The 16,742-nt window shown below is 38.5% G+C and overlaps 1 protein-coding gene across 7 annotated transcripts in view; it reads left to right on the forward strand.

Annotated features, from left to right (window-relative positions):
* LOC129908237 (serine/threonine-protein kinase SIK2) overlaps positions 1–16,742 on the forward strand; it is a 204,662-nt gene that overhangs the window by 152,779 nt on the left and 35,141 nt on the right. For all 7 annotated transcript variants that reach the window (XM_055984614.1, XM_055984617.1, XM_055984615.1 and 4 more), the window contains one exon: positions 9,953–10,146. In XM_055984614.1, coding sequence (XP_055840589.1) covers positions 9,953–10,146 — 194 coding nt within the window. The remainder of the gene's footprint in view (positions 1–9,952; positions 10,147–16,742) is intronic.

Here is a 16,742-nt window from a genome sequence, read left to right on the forward strand (position 1 = left end):
GGCTGCCATTTTGTAGTTACTCACTTTAATACAATGAAGTTATATTTAAACGATAGAAAATATTATGAGAGAATGTATTGTAACGATGAATTACTGAACTACTTTTAAGATAAAAGTCTGAACACACTACCTACTACTGCAAAGGTAGAAATGTGAACGGACCTTTAACAATTAAGAAACTACCTACCCTCTGAACACATCCCAAAATATCCCACTAGACTGGAAGTATGAAGCGCCCCTCCTGGAAAGGAAGTTTCGAGAAGCAAAGACGAGAACCTTCGAAGACATTCTCGAATCTCGAAATTCTCAACATTCTCGAATCTCGAAATTCCGGTATAAAAGGGCAGCGTAGACACCGACCGGACACAGCTTAATCTTGAAAGTGAAAGAGTACAGTACAAAGTGAAATCAAGTGTTGCAAATTGTTAGTAGTAAATAAAGTGATTTGAAAGTGTGTTTGTTTGAGCGAATAATAAAAGTAAATTGAGTTCAAATAAAGTGTGTTCTTATTTGAACGGAAATATAAGTGGAAATTAAATAAGTTTTATTGTGAACCCGGAATAAAACATTACATTGGTGTCAGAAGTGGGATAAAACTTATTTATTTGTGCGGATCAGATAATTTCGCGAATAAAATAAAAAGTGCGCGTGTGTTTTAACAATAAACAAAGTTTAAAGCATTTTGAAATAAGCAAAAAGGCTCGCGTTTTAAAAATTTAAAATGGGTAAGACATTAAATCAGTTAAGTTTGACTGAGCTGAAGGTGGAATTAACTAAGCGAGGTCTTCCTACTGCTGTATCGAAAAATGACCTCATTATTCGTCTGCAGGATTACTTAACCCAGATAAACGAAAATTTGGACACATTTCAATTCGAAATTGAAATGCCAGAAGAACAAGTAGGTACTAGTTCCGATATGCCGTCCATGGTGGCTGTTCTCCTTGCCAAATTGGAAGAACAACGTAATGAACAGAAGAATGAACAGAAAAATCTTCTTAAACAAATTGAGACACAACGCAAAGAACAGAGAGAACAAATGGAACAACAACGCACAGAGCAAAAGAATGAACAGAAGAATCTTCTCGAAAAATTGGAAACCCAAAAGAACCTTCTAGATGAACAGAAAAACCTCATCGAAGGTAAGCTTGATGCTATCGAGAACAAGTTCTTTGCTCTTGATGCTTCCATCAAAGGTGTTGAAAAACAATCTCAAGAAAAGTTCGAGAAAGTTGAAGAAAAACTCGAGAAAGTAGAAATAAAATTCGATGACAAATTGAAAGGAATGGAAGTTAAAATGCAAAGTTTTACCGAAGAACTTGACAAGGTTCGAAAAATTAAGGTGCGAGAAAGTTCTGGTGAGTATTTAAAGAAGAAAGAAATGCATCCACCAACCTTTGATGGACAAAATTCTTGGTCGATCTACAAGAAACAAGAAACAGTTTGAGGCAGCTGCCACAACAAATGGCTGGGATAACGAAGACAAATGTATAGCGCTGACTCTTGCTCTTAGAGGTCCTGCTGCTGAGTTGTTACAAACTTTACCACCAGAAAAGAATGGTAACTTTAACGCTCTTGTCCAGGTCATTGAAAAACGCTTTGCAGGAAGTCTTCCGCGTCCAACTCAATACAAGAGTCCAGAAAAAAAGAGAAACTCTGCAACAACTCCAAGCAGCTCATCTGGCATATCCAACAGCAGGAGACGACATTATCAATCAGTTTGCGACAGAAGCCTTTGTACGTGCTGTATCTGATATAAATCTTCAGCGAGCAATTCGAACAGCTGGAAAACGTTCCCTTCCTGAAGCATTAGCGTTTGCACTGACTATGGAAGCAGCAGAACAGGCTTCTCAAGGCGTTCATCGGGTAAGAGAAGTTGCAGTCGAGGAATGCTCTTGTCAAAAACTCGCATTCCAAAGAAACCAGCGAGACGGAGCTGCTCGATGCTGGAACTGTAACAAGACAGGACATCTCCAGCGGCAGAGCAGATTGCCACCAAGAAGAACTGCTTGCCAACACTGTGGAAACAGGAATAATGCCCAACAACAGGTAAGCGATACAACCAGCACTCATCCTCAACTTGATTTCCATTCGGGAAACGAGTAAGAACCAACTTCGAGGGACAGAAGCTGGTTTCTGGTATCGATGGCCCCAGAACCACAATTCAAGTCTCACAGACTAAACGAGACAACAAAAGTCTGACAGTGGAGGCGACCATAAACAACAAACAACACGTGGCTACAATTGACACCGGTGCCACCGCCTCTATTGTACGTAGAGACTTGGTGAAGATGACATGGCTACATAACACCAACAGCTACCGTCTGAAGACCGCCACAGGATAAGCAGCAAGGGTGTACGGTGAAGTTCGTCTTACGATCCGTATGGCAGAACTAGAGTTTTCGCATGTGTTTTTGGTGGCAGATATATGTGACGAGTGCATCATTGGAATCGACTTCATGAAGGACCATGGAATCATTTTGGATATAGGTAATCAAGTCCTGAAATACAGAAATGTGGAGATCCCAATGGTCTATGGCAACGAAAATTCAACAACAATTAGAACTGCCTGCCTCCTTCTTCAGAAGTTTTTGTGTGGACGAAACTAAAGGGGAATATTGGAAGCCATCGATACCTCATGGTTGAGCCAGAAGTTGAGCAAAGTTCCCAAAACGTCATCATCGGGAAGACTCTTTTGGCACCAAAGAACAACATGGTACCTGTACGGATACTTAACATCAAACCGTACCCAATAAAGCTTAAGAAAGGAGAAGTTGTTGGGCAATGCGAATCTGTGTCCGCAATAACTAAGATCAACGAGGCGGACACACAGATGACTATGAACTCGGAGAAACTAAAGACTCAAATTCTTAAATCAGACAACTTGAGTCAACATCAGCTTAATGTTGCGGGATGGCTTCTTCACGAATATGCTGATATCTTCTCTTCACCCAGCGGGCAGTACGGCCGAACACAACTGGTGCAGCATCGAATCGATACAGGAGATGCTAGGCCGATTCGTCAACCAGCAAGACGTCTCCCCTTGGCCAAACAAGGTGAAGTTGAAGAAATGATATCGACAATGAAGAAAGATGGGCTGATCGAAAATTCCAAAAGCGCTTGGGCATCACCGGTAGTTCTCGTCAAAAAGAAAGATGGAAGCACTCGATTTTGTGTCGACTACCGCAGGCTGAATGATGTGACGAAGAAAGACAGCTACCCACTGCCAAGAATCAGCGATACTCTAGATGCAATGGAAGGAGCACAATGGTTTTCGACTTTGGACTTGAAGAGTGGCTACTGGCAGGTAGAAATCCATCCAGAAGATCGGGAAAAGACGGCTTTCTCCACAGGAAATGGTCTGTGGCAGTTTAATGTCATGCCGTTTGGGCTATGTAATGCCCCAGCTACTTTTGAGCGCTTGATGGAGTGCGTTTTGAATGGATTAACCTGGAAATCTTGCCTGGTCTATTTGGATGATGTCATCGTTTACGGAAACATTTGATGACCATTGTGAAAACCTAAAGGCTGTATTCCAAAGGCTACGAGAAGCACATCTTAAGTTGAATCCAAAGAAATGTGCACTTTTCAAGACCGAGGTTAAATACTTGGGGCATATCATCTCATCCCAAGGAGTAAAGACTGATCCTGAAAAAGTTGACACTGTGAAAAATTGGCCAACCCCTCAGGCCAAGCATCAACTTCGGAGTTTCCTCGGTCTGGCAACGTACTATCGACGATTTGTGAAGGATTTTGCGAGAATCGGCAAAAGCTTGCACCAACTTACGGAGAAGGGTAAACCCTTTAAATGGTCAGGTGAGTGTGAGAAAAGCTTTCAGGACTTGAAGCTACGGTTATGTGAAGCTCCTGTGCTGGCCTATCCGGCTCCAGGCAAACAATTCATCATTGACGCAGATGCAAGTAATGTTGGAGTTGGTGCTGTTTTATCGCAAGTTCATGACGCAGAAGAAAAGGTCGTTGCCTATTTCAGCAAGGTACTCTCGAAACAAGAAAGAAACTATGGCGTGACCAGAAGGGAACTTCTAGCTCTAGTATTGGCAACAAAGCACTTCCATAAGTACATCTATGGACAAAAGTTCCTTCTTCGCACAGATCATGGTGCACTAAATTGGCTTTTGAACTTCAAAAATCCAGAGGGTCAAGTAGCAAGATGGATTGAGATACTTCAGACGTATCAATGTGTCAGATTCAACATCGAAGAGGAAAGCTGCATTCAAATGCAGACGCATTATCTCGGCGTCTGTGCAAGCAAGACTGCAAGCATTGCACACGACTAGAAGAAAAGGAAGTTGTCGCTGTTAGAAGAACGAGAGCTGATCCCATTTGCGACTGGAGTAATGAAGAACTCAGAATGGCCCAACAGGAAGATTCGGACATCGAACCCATCCTTGCATGGAAGGAACATCAAGAGAAACCAGAATGGGCCGACATCTCCGACCGAAGCCCCACTTTTAAAGCATATTGGGCACAATGGGACTCACTTCATGTGCAAGAAGGGCTACTCAGGCGTAAGTGGGAATCCGCAGATGGTAAATCCTATGTAATGCAGCTAGTCGTACCTCAGTCAAAGGTAAATGATGTTCTCCGAGAGATGCACGGTGGAGGCCATTTAGACATCAACAAGACGCTGGAAAAGCTACGACAGCAATTCTACTGGTTACGTATGAGAGAAGACGTTGAAAAGTGGTGCCGAAAATGTGATACTGCTGCATCTTGCATCCAAAGCAAGATGCAGCAGTACAATGTGGGTGCACCTTTTGAGAGAATTGCAAAAGACGTAGCAGGTCCTTTTCCCGAAACCAACAACGGAAATCGGTACATCCTTGTAATGATGGACTACTTCAGCAAATGGCCTGAGGCATTTGCCATTCCAAACCAGGAAACCAAATCAGTTGTGGATAAGATTGGAGTACCCATGGAACTTCATTCCGACCAAGGAAGGAACTTCGAATCTAAGAACTTTCAAGAGGTTTGCTCAACAACACCGCTTCATCCACAATCTGATGGGATGGTTGAGCGATTTAACAGGACACTTAAGGAACAACTGTCAAAAGTAGTCAATGATAATCAACGAGACTGGGACCGACATATTCCATTATTCTTCATGGCTTATAGGAGTGCAACACATAGTTCTACTGGACATACACCATCGGAAGTCTTATTTGGCTCAACAATACGCCTGCCAAGTGAGATAAAATTTGGATGTGTTCCAAACGAGCCACATGAAATGGATGAGTACGTAGATAACCTGAAAGGAACACTGGCTGACATTCACCAACGGACAAGGACAAATATAAAAGCGTCTAGTGACAGGATGAAAACAAGATATGACGCAAGAGCGACAGCAACAGGGTTTCAAGAAGGAGAACTTGTGTGGTTTTACAATATCCACCGACAAAAGGGACTATCACCGAAGCTGCAACAAAACTGGGAAGGCCCTTACACATTAATAACCAGAATTAACGACGTGGTTTACCGTATACAAAGAGGGGTAAGAGGCAAACTAAAGGTAGTTCATTGTGACCGTTTACATCGTTAAAGGTGAAAGAAGCAATGGAGTTGTTCGGGACGAACAATCCTAAGAGGGAGGCAATGTAACGATGAATTACCGAACTACTTTTAAGATAAAAGTCTGAACACACTACCTACTACTGCAAAGGTAGAAATGTGAACGGACCTTTAATAATTAAGAAACTACCTACCCTCTGAACACATCCCAAAATATCCCACTAGACTGGAAGTATGAAGCGCCCCTCCTGGAAAGGAAGTTTCGAGAAGCAAAGACGAGAACCTTCGAAGACATTCTCGAATCTCGAAATTCTCGACATTCTCGAATCTCGAAATTCCGGTATAAAAGGGCAGCGTAGACACCGACCGGACACAGTTTAATCTTTAAGTGAAAGAGTACAGTACAAAGTGAAATAAAGTGTTGCGAATTGTTAGTAGTAAATAAAGTGATTTAAAAGTGTGTTTGTTTGAGCGAATCTTCTTCTTCTTCTTCTCCATTATCGACGATAGTCATGATCTCGGATGGGGTCACAACTCTCCCACTTTACTGCTTCACACTACGGCTCCGCATGTGGGGTTCGCCGGGTTGACCTCAGGAAACGTCGGCAGGCTTCTCGATTTTGAATTGTTCCATGTCTAAGGCCAACTGAATGCAGTTGTCGTTGCATTTGTCTTCTCCATGAGTTCTTAGGCCTGCCTCTTCTTCGCGATTGCGTTGGAACGTCGTAAGCGATCGCCTTTTGAACTGGGTTCTCAGGGTTTCGTCTTTGTACATGACAGTACCAGCTTAAACGGTCATGCTGTATTTTATCCAAGATGGTGTTTTTGATGTGAAGGCTTCCTCGGATTTTCTTGCTTCTGATTCGATCAAGCTTTGTTACTCCTGCTGTCATACGAAGCATCTTCATCTCAGCTGCTGTCAGTTTACTCTCATACGTTCTGTACATTGTCCAACATTGTGAACCGTATGTAAGTGCCGGGCGAACAACTGCAGTATAGAGCTTTCCTTTCAGTTTAGGGGGCATTTTTCGGTCACAGAAGATGGCAGAGTTTTCGCGCCACTTCATCCACCCTACACTTATTCGGTGGTTGATGTCGTCATCACAAGAAGCTTGGTTGTTGATCATAGATCCAAGATATTTGAACTTTTCGCACTTGGGAAGTGTTGTTCCATTCAGGTAAATGTCCGGAATAGGGCCGTCTGGGTCAGAAAATGGACAGCAGAGATATTCTGTCTTTTTCGCGCTTATCCGGTACCCACTTCCCTCCAGAACATCCACCCACACATCAAGTGCTCGTTGCAAGGATGTTGGATCTTCACTTATGATGGCTCCATCATCAGCAAAGAATAACTGATTCACTTTCGGATCCGTCACTTTTCCTTCAAGCAGAAAGTCAAGGACTGTAATAAAGAGCAAAGGACTCAGGACGCTTCCCTGGTGCACACCGACTTTGATTGGGAACTCTTCGGTGACTCCTGCGGGGCATTTTACCTTCGTTTTTACTTCATCGTACATGTCCTTGATCATCCGTACGTAGATTTCCGGAACCCCTCGCTGTCTCAGGGACACCCAAATCAGATCTCGTGGTTGTCTATCGAATGCCTTTTCGAAATCCAACCAGCACAATATGCAAATCCCTCGAGGAATCACGGTGTTTTTCCATTCGGATTCTTAAACTCTGTATGGCATCTGTGGTTGATTTACCCGAGACAAACCCGCACTGGTCATCAGACAGCCGTATTATTTTTCGCAGTCGGCCGTCCAAAATCCGCTCAACGATCTTCATGGTGTGTGACATCAGCTTGATCGATCGGTAGTTATCACAGTTTCGTGTGTCCCCCTTTCCTTTGTAGATTGGGAGAAGGAAACTTTCTCTCCACTGATTTGGCATTTGGTCACCGCTAATGAGTTTGGAGATGAGAATCGTGAGCCATTTACACCCAATGTCTCCCATCTTCTTCCAGAACTCAGAGGGTATTTCGTCTGGACCAATAGCTTTTCCTTTCTTGGAGTTTTTCACCGCCACGCTAACTTCTTCAACTGTAAGGTCGGGTACTTCGTCTAAATTAGGTTCGGCTGTTGGAAAGTATATCCTGGGAAATTGCTCATTTAGGAGTTCATCACAATACTGTCGCCACCTGTGGAGAATTTTGTCGTCATTCACAAGTAGTAGGCCTTGAGCATCGTTAATGAACTTTGGTGAACGTATTTCCTGAGCATTCCTTCTCCTTTGAGCGGCAATTTTGAAGATGGCTGCACCCTTGTTCATCTTGGCATGTCGCAGTTCCTGGAGAGCCTGGTTTGCATCAGCAGCTGGATCAGATATTTCCCCAAGCTCGCGATACATGCTTTCCGTACTCTCTGCTTTATGCTGGGCGCATTTCTTCTTGGCTTCCTTCTTGTAGCGCTTGTAGTCCATTTCGAGTCGTGCTTTTTCATCTCTATTATGAGAGGGGCATTTGGACCAAGCTTGGAAAGCGGTCTTTTTCCTTGATATCACTGCTTTGACTTCATCGCTCCACCACCATGTTTCTTTTTCCCGTTGGTAGTTTCCTTTTGATGTTCCTAGCAGTGACCTCGCCTTCGACAAGCAAGTTCGTTGCAGAGAGTCCCACATATTTTGTACTCTGCACTCTTCGTTTTGTAGTCTGCTGATGGTTTCGCACAGATAGTTTCTCATAACAGAGATGAATGCATTGCCTTTTCCTTTGTCCAGGTTGTACCACTTGATTCCTCCGGTAGCCTCTCTTTGTTTGTTTGCTGCCTTCGTCTCCATAAAAAATTCTGTCAGTAGGAGACGGTGTTGCTGGGCGATCGCTTCTCCTAATATCACTTTGCAGTCTTTCACTCGCGGCTTCATGAAACTAGATACCAGATGGTAGTCGATCTGTGTTTCATTTCCACCGCTGCTATAAGTGATAAGGTGTCGGCTTTGTTTGATGAACATGGTATTCAACACTATAAGACCATGTGACCTGCACATGCTTAGAATTTCTTCACCAGGAGGGTTTCTAGTTCCGAATCCAAGGCCACCATGGCAGTCCTCGTAGTCTTCGTTGCCGTTCCCCACATGTCCATTTAAATCTCCACCCACAAACAAAAGCTCTTCCTTTGGGATTTCTTTAATGAGGTTGTGGAAGTCTAGCCAGAATGCATCTTTTTCCACCTGCTCACACCCAATTTGGGGAGCATATGCACTGACTATATTCCACACCTTTCCTTCCATCACCAGTTTAAGAGACATCAATCGGTCACTGGACTTCGAAATGGCCAAAACGCTTCCAAGAAGTTTTTCCGCAAGGATGACACCGATTCCGTTTCTACCTTGCTCTGTTCCGTAGTAGAACATCTTGTATTGTTTTGTCTTGACGTCTAAGAAACGGGCTCTGTTTCCAGTGTTTCGCCACTTGGTTTCTTGGACGCACAAGATGTCCACTCGCCTCCTCTTCATCATCTCTTCTAATTCACAGCTTCGGCCGTTCATACTGCCCACGTTCCAACTCCCGACTCTTAATTTTCTTCTCACCTCGTGCATTACTTTGCTAGCCCCCGGAATCCGTATAGCTCTGACCCGATTATTACTAATCGGTCCAGGATCAGTATTGTGCGAAGCATCTGTACTGCCTGGCGGGGTAGTGCTGCTCGTATTAGCAAGATTGTCCATAATGCTCGAAATTTTCCGAAAATTTCGCGAAACGTTATCGCATTTGTTTGTTTGAGCGAATAATAAAAGTAAATTGAGTTGAAATAAAGTGTGTTTTTATTTGAACGGAAATATAAGTGGAAATTAAATAAGTTTTATTGTGAACCCGGAATAAAACATTACAGTATGTTCATTTTTTGGTCTACGACATACTGATGCAAAGATATTAGCTTAGAAGTAAAATATCCCAAAAAATACATATATGTGAATAATTCCGCTAAAAAGAATGAACAGGTGGTGAGAAATTGGGTTTAAGCCTTTTAAATATATCCCTATCGATCCATGAAATAAAAACTGACAGTGTCTCTGTGCGCAAGGTCAAATGACGTTTTGACTGGACTAAGATCACGCGGAACTGGAAAAGCTTGGGGAAGAGTAAGTGGCGGCTCTACAAAATATTGATTTAATCAATAACAATTTTCGGATCAGCAATTTACCGTTGTTTTTCATAAAAACGTTAGTGTTTTTATGGGCATCCTTTTATGGGTAAATTTTTTTGTTGATAATTTTTGTTACATTTCGTTAAAAGTGAATTAATTTATATTTTTCTTAACAACTTTCAGTATGTTTTCTTATTTCATAAAAATGTATGGCTAAGTTGCATGCAGCAAAAAAAAAAGTGGTTAAAAACCATGTGTTTTTAGGGGAATTTCCTCTACTACATATATCTGTTATGTGAATGCTACCTGTATTTATTAAATATTTTTTTTTCCTTTTTCAGTGAAGTTTCACGTAATTACTCTCAAAAAGACTACCATAACAGTGCTCCACCGAATTCATTTATAACGTATAATCATAACTGCTCAAGTGATAGCGCTGGAATAAATAAACACACGAAGCATAATCAAATAACACCACAATATAGCTCCAGCACGGATGAAGGATGTGAAACTGATCATGGATGTGATATCAAAGGTATGAACCTTTTGTATTCCCATTTTTTATTAGCAAGCATTGCAATTTAGTGTATCAACATAATTACTTTTATATAATCATTCTTAGTCCGGTCAATTTAGACATCCGAGGTTACATTAATTCCAGGCAAGCTGAAAATTGGTAGGATTGTTGGAAACACCATCATAAATTAAATCTAAAAAGTCCTCATCGATCCGAGGTGTGGAAAAAAATTTACGGGGGGTCAAAGGTCAAAAAAATGGGTTTTTCACGATTTTAAGCAAAACGGTAAGTCTTATCAAAAAATTTTCAATGCAAGAATTGTAGACCAGATTATTATATACCTATAAAAAGTGTCATGACACTTTTTTCCCTAAGACCCACCGTTTCTTAGGTATAACGATTCAAAAAGTTGAAGTTGAGTTGTAATCGTCCTAATCAGGCCTATTCTGAAAAAAAAACTCCTAACTGAAAAGTTCCTGAAATTTCATTATTTTTTTAGCTTGAATTTCGTTCTTCAATGGTTAAGAATATGGGGAAAGCAAAAAAAAATGGAAATTTTCGCCATTTTTCAAAATGGGGGCCCTCCTCCCGAAACCATTTCCTTGAGAATTTTTGTTTAGAATATGTCTGAATATATACAGGGTGTGCAATAGAGAATGGACAACCCTAAATTGGCTGATAGCTAGACTTATGACTGTTCTAAAAACAGATAGAAAAATGTTCTATCGCAACCAGTTCATAAAATATTGGCTTTTTTTCGTTCAGTGTATTTTAAATTTTATCATCTTATGTTTTCGTTCAATACAACCACGAATGAATGAATTTTATTTATTTCTTATTTTTATAATTTTCTACAATAATTGTATGAGTACATAAACCCTTTAAAAACTGCAAAGCTATTGCACATTTTCGTAAAAAAAATTTTGAAATCTGTTTTTTGATGCAAAATGTAAAAAAAGTATTTTATGAAAAATTTTAAACACCTGTGGTATAAAATAAATCTATGGAAACCTAAGTGGCCAACTTTCTTAAAAATATTCCCCTTAGACCAGAATATTTTTAAGAAAGTTGGCCACTTAGGTTTCCGTAGATTTATTTTATACCACAGGTGTTTAAAATTTTTCATAAAATACTTTTTTTACATTTTGCATCAAAAAACAGATTTCAAAATTTTTTTTACGAAAATGTGCAATAGCTTTGCAGTTTTTAAAGCGTTTATGTACTCATACAATTATTGTAGAAAATTATAAAAAAAAGAAATAAATAAAATTCATTCATTCGTGGTTGTATTGAACGAAAACATAAGATGATAAAATTTAAAATACACTGAACGAAAAAAAGCCAATATTTTATGAACTGGTTGCGATAGAACATTTTTCTATCTGTTTTTAGAACAGTCATAAGTCTAGCTATCAGCCAATTTAGGGTTGTCCATTCTCTATTGCACACCCTGTATATATTCAGACATATTCTAAAAGAAAAATTCTCAAGGAAATGGTTTCGGGAGGAGGGCCCCCATTTTGAAAAATGGCGAAAATTTCCATTTTTTTTTGCTTTCCCCATATTCTTAACCATTGAAGAACGAAATTCAAGCTAAAAAAATAATGAAATTTCAGGAACTTTTCAGTTAGGAGTTTTTTTTCAGAATAGGCCTGATTAGGACGATTACAACTCAACTTCAACTTTTTGAACCGTTATACCTGAGAAACGGTGGGTCTTAGGAAAAAAAGTGTCATGACACTTTTTATATATAATAATCTGGTCTACAATTCTTGCATTGAAAATTTTTTGATAAGACTTACCGTTTTGCTTAAAATCGTGAAAAACCCATTTTTTTGACCTTTGACCCCCCGTAAATTTTTTTCCACACCTCGGATCGATGAGGACTTTTTAGATTTAATTTATGATGGTGTTTCCAACAATCCTACCAATTTTCAGCTTGCTGGGAATTAATGTAACCTGACCCCCTTATTTTAGTCTAATTTGACCGGACTATCTGTCTTGTTTTGTATATTTTAAATTAAACTTAAAGTTCAGGGAAACAAGGATTTAACCTTGACTACAAGTTTTGGAAATATCTTTACTTGGACATTCATTTCTTTTCTGTCCGTGGGTGAAGTTAAGTTACGTATTGTAGGTAACTTTCCGGTAAAAGTTCCTACTGATGATGTTCAAAAATAGCTAAATAACATTTTTTTAAATAAAATCATTTAAGAAATGGTTCGAATTTTGTTCTCAAAAAAATACATATTTTATAGAAAAAAATTGAATCTCTAAAACATTTAAATTTATATTAATACCAAATCGGAAGGCTTAGTCCTTCCCAAACGTCGTACTAAGTTTGTCTGGTCGAGAATTTCTAGTATTGTTCTATTAGCATGTTCGACTTACCATTTTCTATGCTTTTTGGCAAAATTTTTCATTTCTTCGTGAACCATGGGGATTCGAATATCCCTGTGAAGATTTTCGTTTTTTATATACCGCGGCAGGGTCGTACGTTGAGTTGCCGGGGACCCGGGGCAAGATTACATTTTGCGACTCCCTTGATATTTGGGGGCCCCTATGATATAGAAAAGAGCAAATTAAAAAATACGAATACGACCTACTTTTTTTTGGCCCCTGATGTATCATTTGTTGGTCGCCAAGATTATTCAAGTAACATTTTTTTGGGTCGTAAGATATTATGTATGTATAATTTTTTTTTTCCAAAAAACCGATTTATTTTTTTGGGGCCCCCTGGCGAATTTTTTTTAGATGAAATGTTATGTGGCTGGCTACAGATTAATTTTATGCATTACACTGAAGAATATCATTTGTTTATCTTGTGTCCGAAGTGATTCATGTCAAATATCTTGTCTTTCTGCTTCGTTACTTTTATAATAAGTTGCATTCTCTGCATTGTCTCGAGTCGGGGCCCTAGCGTGTTGGGGGCCCCGGGGCACCGCCCCGCTTGCCTCAATGGTGTGTACGCCCCTGTACCGCGGCGCTTTTGCAAATGATCTAAATAATTTTGTATAAAAAGTTTGTAATCTATTTAAATTTGTATCGCGGTTACAACTTTGAATACCATATGTCCAGGCAGACTTAAATACCTGCTTGTAAACTAATAATTTGTTTTCGGTACTAAGTCTAGAATGTTGTCCGAGCAATCAGTAGATTTCTCTCTCTCAATTTCATATTTAATTGATCAGATTTTTTTAACATATGGTTTCTATTTTAATTTCGCGTCGGTCGAGAGTCATCCCGAGATATTTCGCCTCATTTGAAAATTGAAATGGGACTTGAGCTTTATTAATAAAAACAGCTAGTCTGTTAATTTTCTTATATGTAAAGTCCACGTGGACTGACTTAAATTCGATAATCGCTAGCCACTATTTCTCTAAAGTCTGAGTAATCATTTCCGTGTCTAACGCGGACAATTTCTTACCAAAAATACCTTGCCTGAAAATTTTTCTTCCTATGCCTGAAGTGGCCTTCGCCGCCGCCCCGGGATTCTTGCTGTAAGGGCCTTAAGGCAATGTTCAACCAAAAGATTAATCGATGACAAGAAAAGGGAAATACGAAGGTGTAACCGTAAATTTTTAATAATTGTTTTTACTTTTTTTTTTACAAATTAGGTCATTTTTTTAGAAAATTTCCCCCGGGAGGAAATAGACCCCAACCTATTACACGCTCTAGCTTTTTGGCACATTACTCCTGAATCACCCTGTATAACCTCAAAAACATTGAGAAAAATGCAAAAATACGGTTTTTCGGTTTTTGATTTTTATCTTTTACTGAAATAATTAGATTTTAACAAAACCTGTGCCTACGTTCTGTAACTCTCGCATCGAGAAATTTCTCGCATGAAACACGCAAATCGGAACAAAAATAATGTGAATCGACACAGAAATCATTTTCTTACATTCGTTTGTTTCTATAAACAAAATTTTCTCGCCTTGAAACCATTGAATAATTACAAATAGAAGTGACACCGCAGATTACTCATGTGACTATAAGAGTACCGGAAGATAGATGAACTACATGTTTGCGCCTCAACTATTTTGTATTTTCGAGTTGAGTCTTAACTAATAACTTTTTTAAACCTTCATAATAAAATTAATAATTTATTATTATACATTTCAAAGAGCTTATATTGATATAAGTTTTCGTATTTTGAAAAGTCATATTAGTCTAGAGAACAAGGATGTTGCCTTTTGCTCCTACTGGCCTAGGTTCGAATACCGGTAAAATTTGAAATTGTTTTTTTTTTTGTTTTGCGGAGATTTTTTTTTGAGAAATTTAATTAATTTTTATTCTAGTAATGTAAAAAAAAAAAAAACAATCTCAATTTCCCGTCAGATTCGAACCTAGGCAGGTAAACTTATCAGACATTCACCTTATCCTCTAGGCTATCTCCACTTTTTGTAATGGGAAAACTTTTATCTATATGTATAAGCTGTTTAGGATTTGATTTTGGGTTACTGGATTTGCTTTTGGATTGTTGGCTTTGCTTTTGGATTGTTGGATTTGCTTTTTTAATTCAATGCACGATACAAGCGACAATTACTTTACAGCGGAAGTTTCCCTGGGTGTCCACTTCTATTTGTAATTATTCAATGCTTGAAACATTTCTGAATCAAAATGCTTGACAGACTGGAAAAATGTGAATAAAACTGTGTCTGTAAGAAAATTATCGAGATAATTTCTCGATTAAACTGCCAAAATTACTCACAAGCAAAAAGGATGCGAGAAAGTAAGATATTTGAAAAAAAATTGATAATCATGCATTAAATGTGAGATTTTACTTCTGAAAAAGTGTTCACGGTAATTAAATTTTGTATCACTTAAATTTTTAAAATAAAAAAAAAAAGAATATTAAAGAAAAAAAAAAGAAAAATTTACATGCCACAACTGTGACTTGAACTCGGTACCCTCCACTCGCTGACCGACTGCTCTACCTTCGGACTACCGAGCCTTGGAATATTTATTGTAAAACTATGTCTATATGAACGTTGATGGCCAAAGGTACAAATATTTTTCCAATGGAATAAAAAATGTACAGGGTTGCTTCTCACATCGAGATACAGACACAGGTTATTTTTCCAAATAGAGAAACGTATGGAATTTTTGTTTCAAAATTTTTCGATGCGAGAAGTTCTCGACTAAGTTACAGAACATAGGCACTGGTTAAAAAATACTTTATTGAGAAAAATTGAAAAAAGCAAAAACACGATTATATTGGCGAGTACGAGAAATATTTTTTCATAGAAACCAAATTATGTTTTTCTATTGACTTGACCTTCTTATTTTGAATCTAGCATTAGAATGGCTCTAACGTGCAAAGTTTTTGAGATACAGAATTTCGAACTTTGAAAACACCATTTTTGTGATGTTCTCGCATCGTAATATCTCAAAAACGTGATGTAATAGCATTTGTTTGACATCTTTAAGAAATCTAAAATTCTAATCTTTAAAAAAAATTAGTTTTGTTTAAAAAAAACCTGTTTACCAGTAATAGGGCAGATAAATCGACCGGTATTAGAATTGAATATCAAAATATTTAAAAACGATATCAATTTTATTGAAACGCAGTTTAAAAGGGGCATGGTTTCTTCTAAAAATAAAGCCATTGTTTAAGTTTTTACCGTTATTACCTACAGTTTTTACAGTTTAAACAACTCTTCTAACTAGAGTAGACATTTAGCGTAAGGTGAGCAAATTTGTAGTTGAACACACCTAAATTTGAATTGAATTGAGTTCTTTATTGAGACTTAAAATTCTATTACAAAGTGTGTTCTTATCTATATCTTAAGTACTACTGCGGCTATAATGTTTTGCCTGCTTTCATTCTGGCAATAAGTGGTAAGAATAATACCAGGTATGATATATACTTAACAATACGCTTAGACTAAATCAGGTAAGTACTGTCCACCATAAACAGTAAACAAAATTCATTTTGATAGTTTTTTTTTTTTTTTTTTATTTTAATTTTGCGGATGACCTTCAAGAAATCAGCGCAATTTTCGTATACTGAGTGCGAACAGAGGATATGTGTTAAATCAAAAGTAGTCTTAAAATACATAGAGAGAAAAAAGTTATTAGCCACTATTTTGGCCCAATGTGACCTTGGCATAAAACAAGGGAGTGGATGTTAATGAAGAATCCAGGTTTAGAGAAAGAATACCGAGTGGAGATAAGTAACTGGTGCTATCCCAGGAGGACCCTGACTGTGACTCGACGACTTGATAAATCAGGTCGTTTTCTACTAGTTCAAGATTATGAATTGATTTTTTCATGAGAGAGAGGTTAAAGTTCAACAGCGGAATGGTCTCACCTAAATTGGACAGAAAAGTAAATAAAACGAACCCTTATACTACGTTTCCACCTACCCTAAATCCGATAGATTTAGCTAAGTAGATTTAGTATAAATCTCGAGTTTTATTCTAAATTTCGAATTGAAAGTAGATGAAAATCTTAGATTTAGGGTAGCTGAACCCAAATCTGAAATTCAGCGAAGTGGATTTAAAATAAATCTCGATATTTAATCTAAATCTACTTAGCTAAATCCCAGATTTAGCGTAGGTGGAAACATAGTATTAAGTCTGAAGCGAAACGAAAAATTTTGAAGTGTC

The sequence above is a fragment of the Episyrphus balteatus genome, chromosome 2 (genome assembly GCF_945859705.1).
Source record: "Episyrphus balteatus chromosome 2, idEpiBalt1.1, whole genome shotgun sequence".
Lineage (NCBI taxonomy): Eukaryota > Metazoa > Arthropoda > Insecta > Diptera > Syrphidae > Episyrphus > Episyrphus balteatus.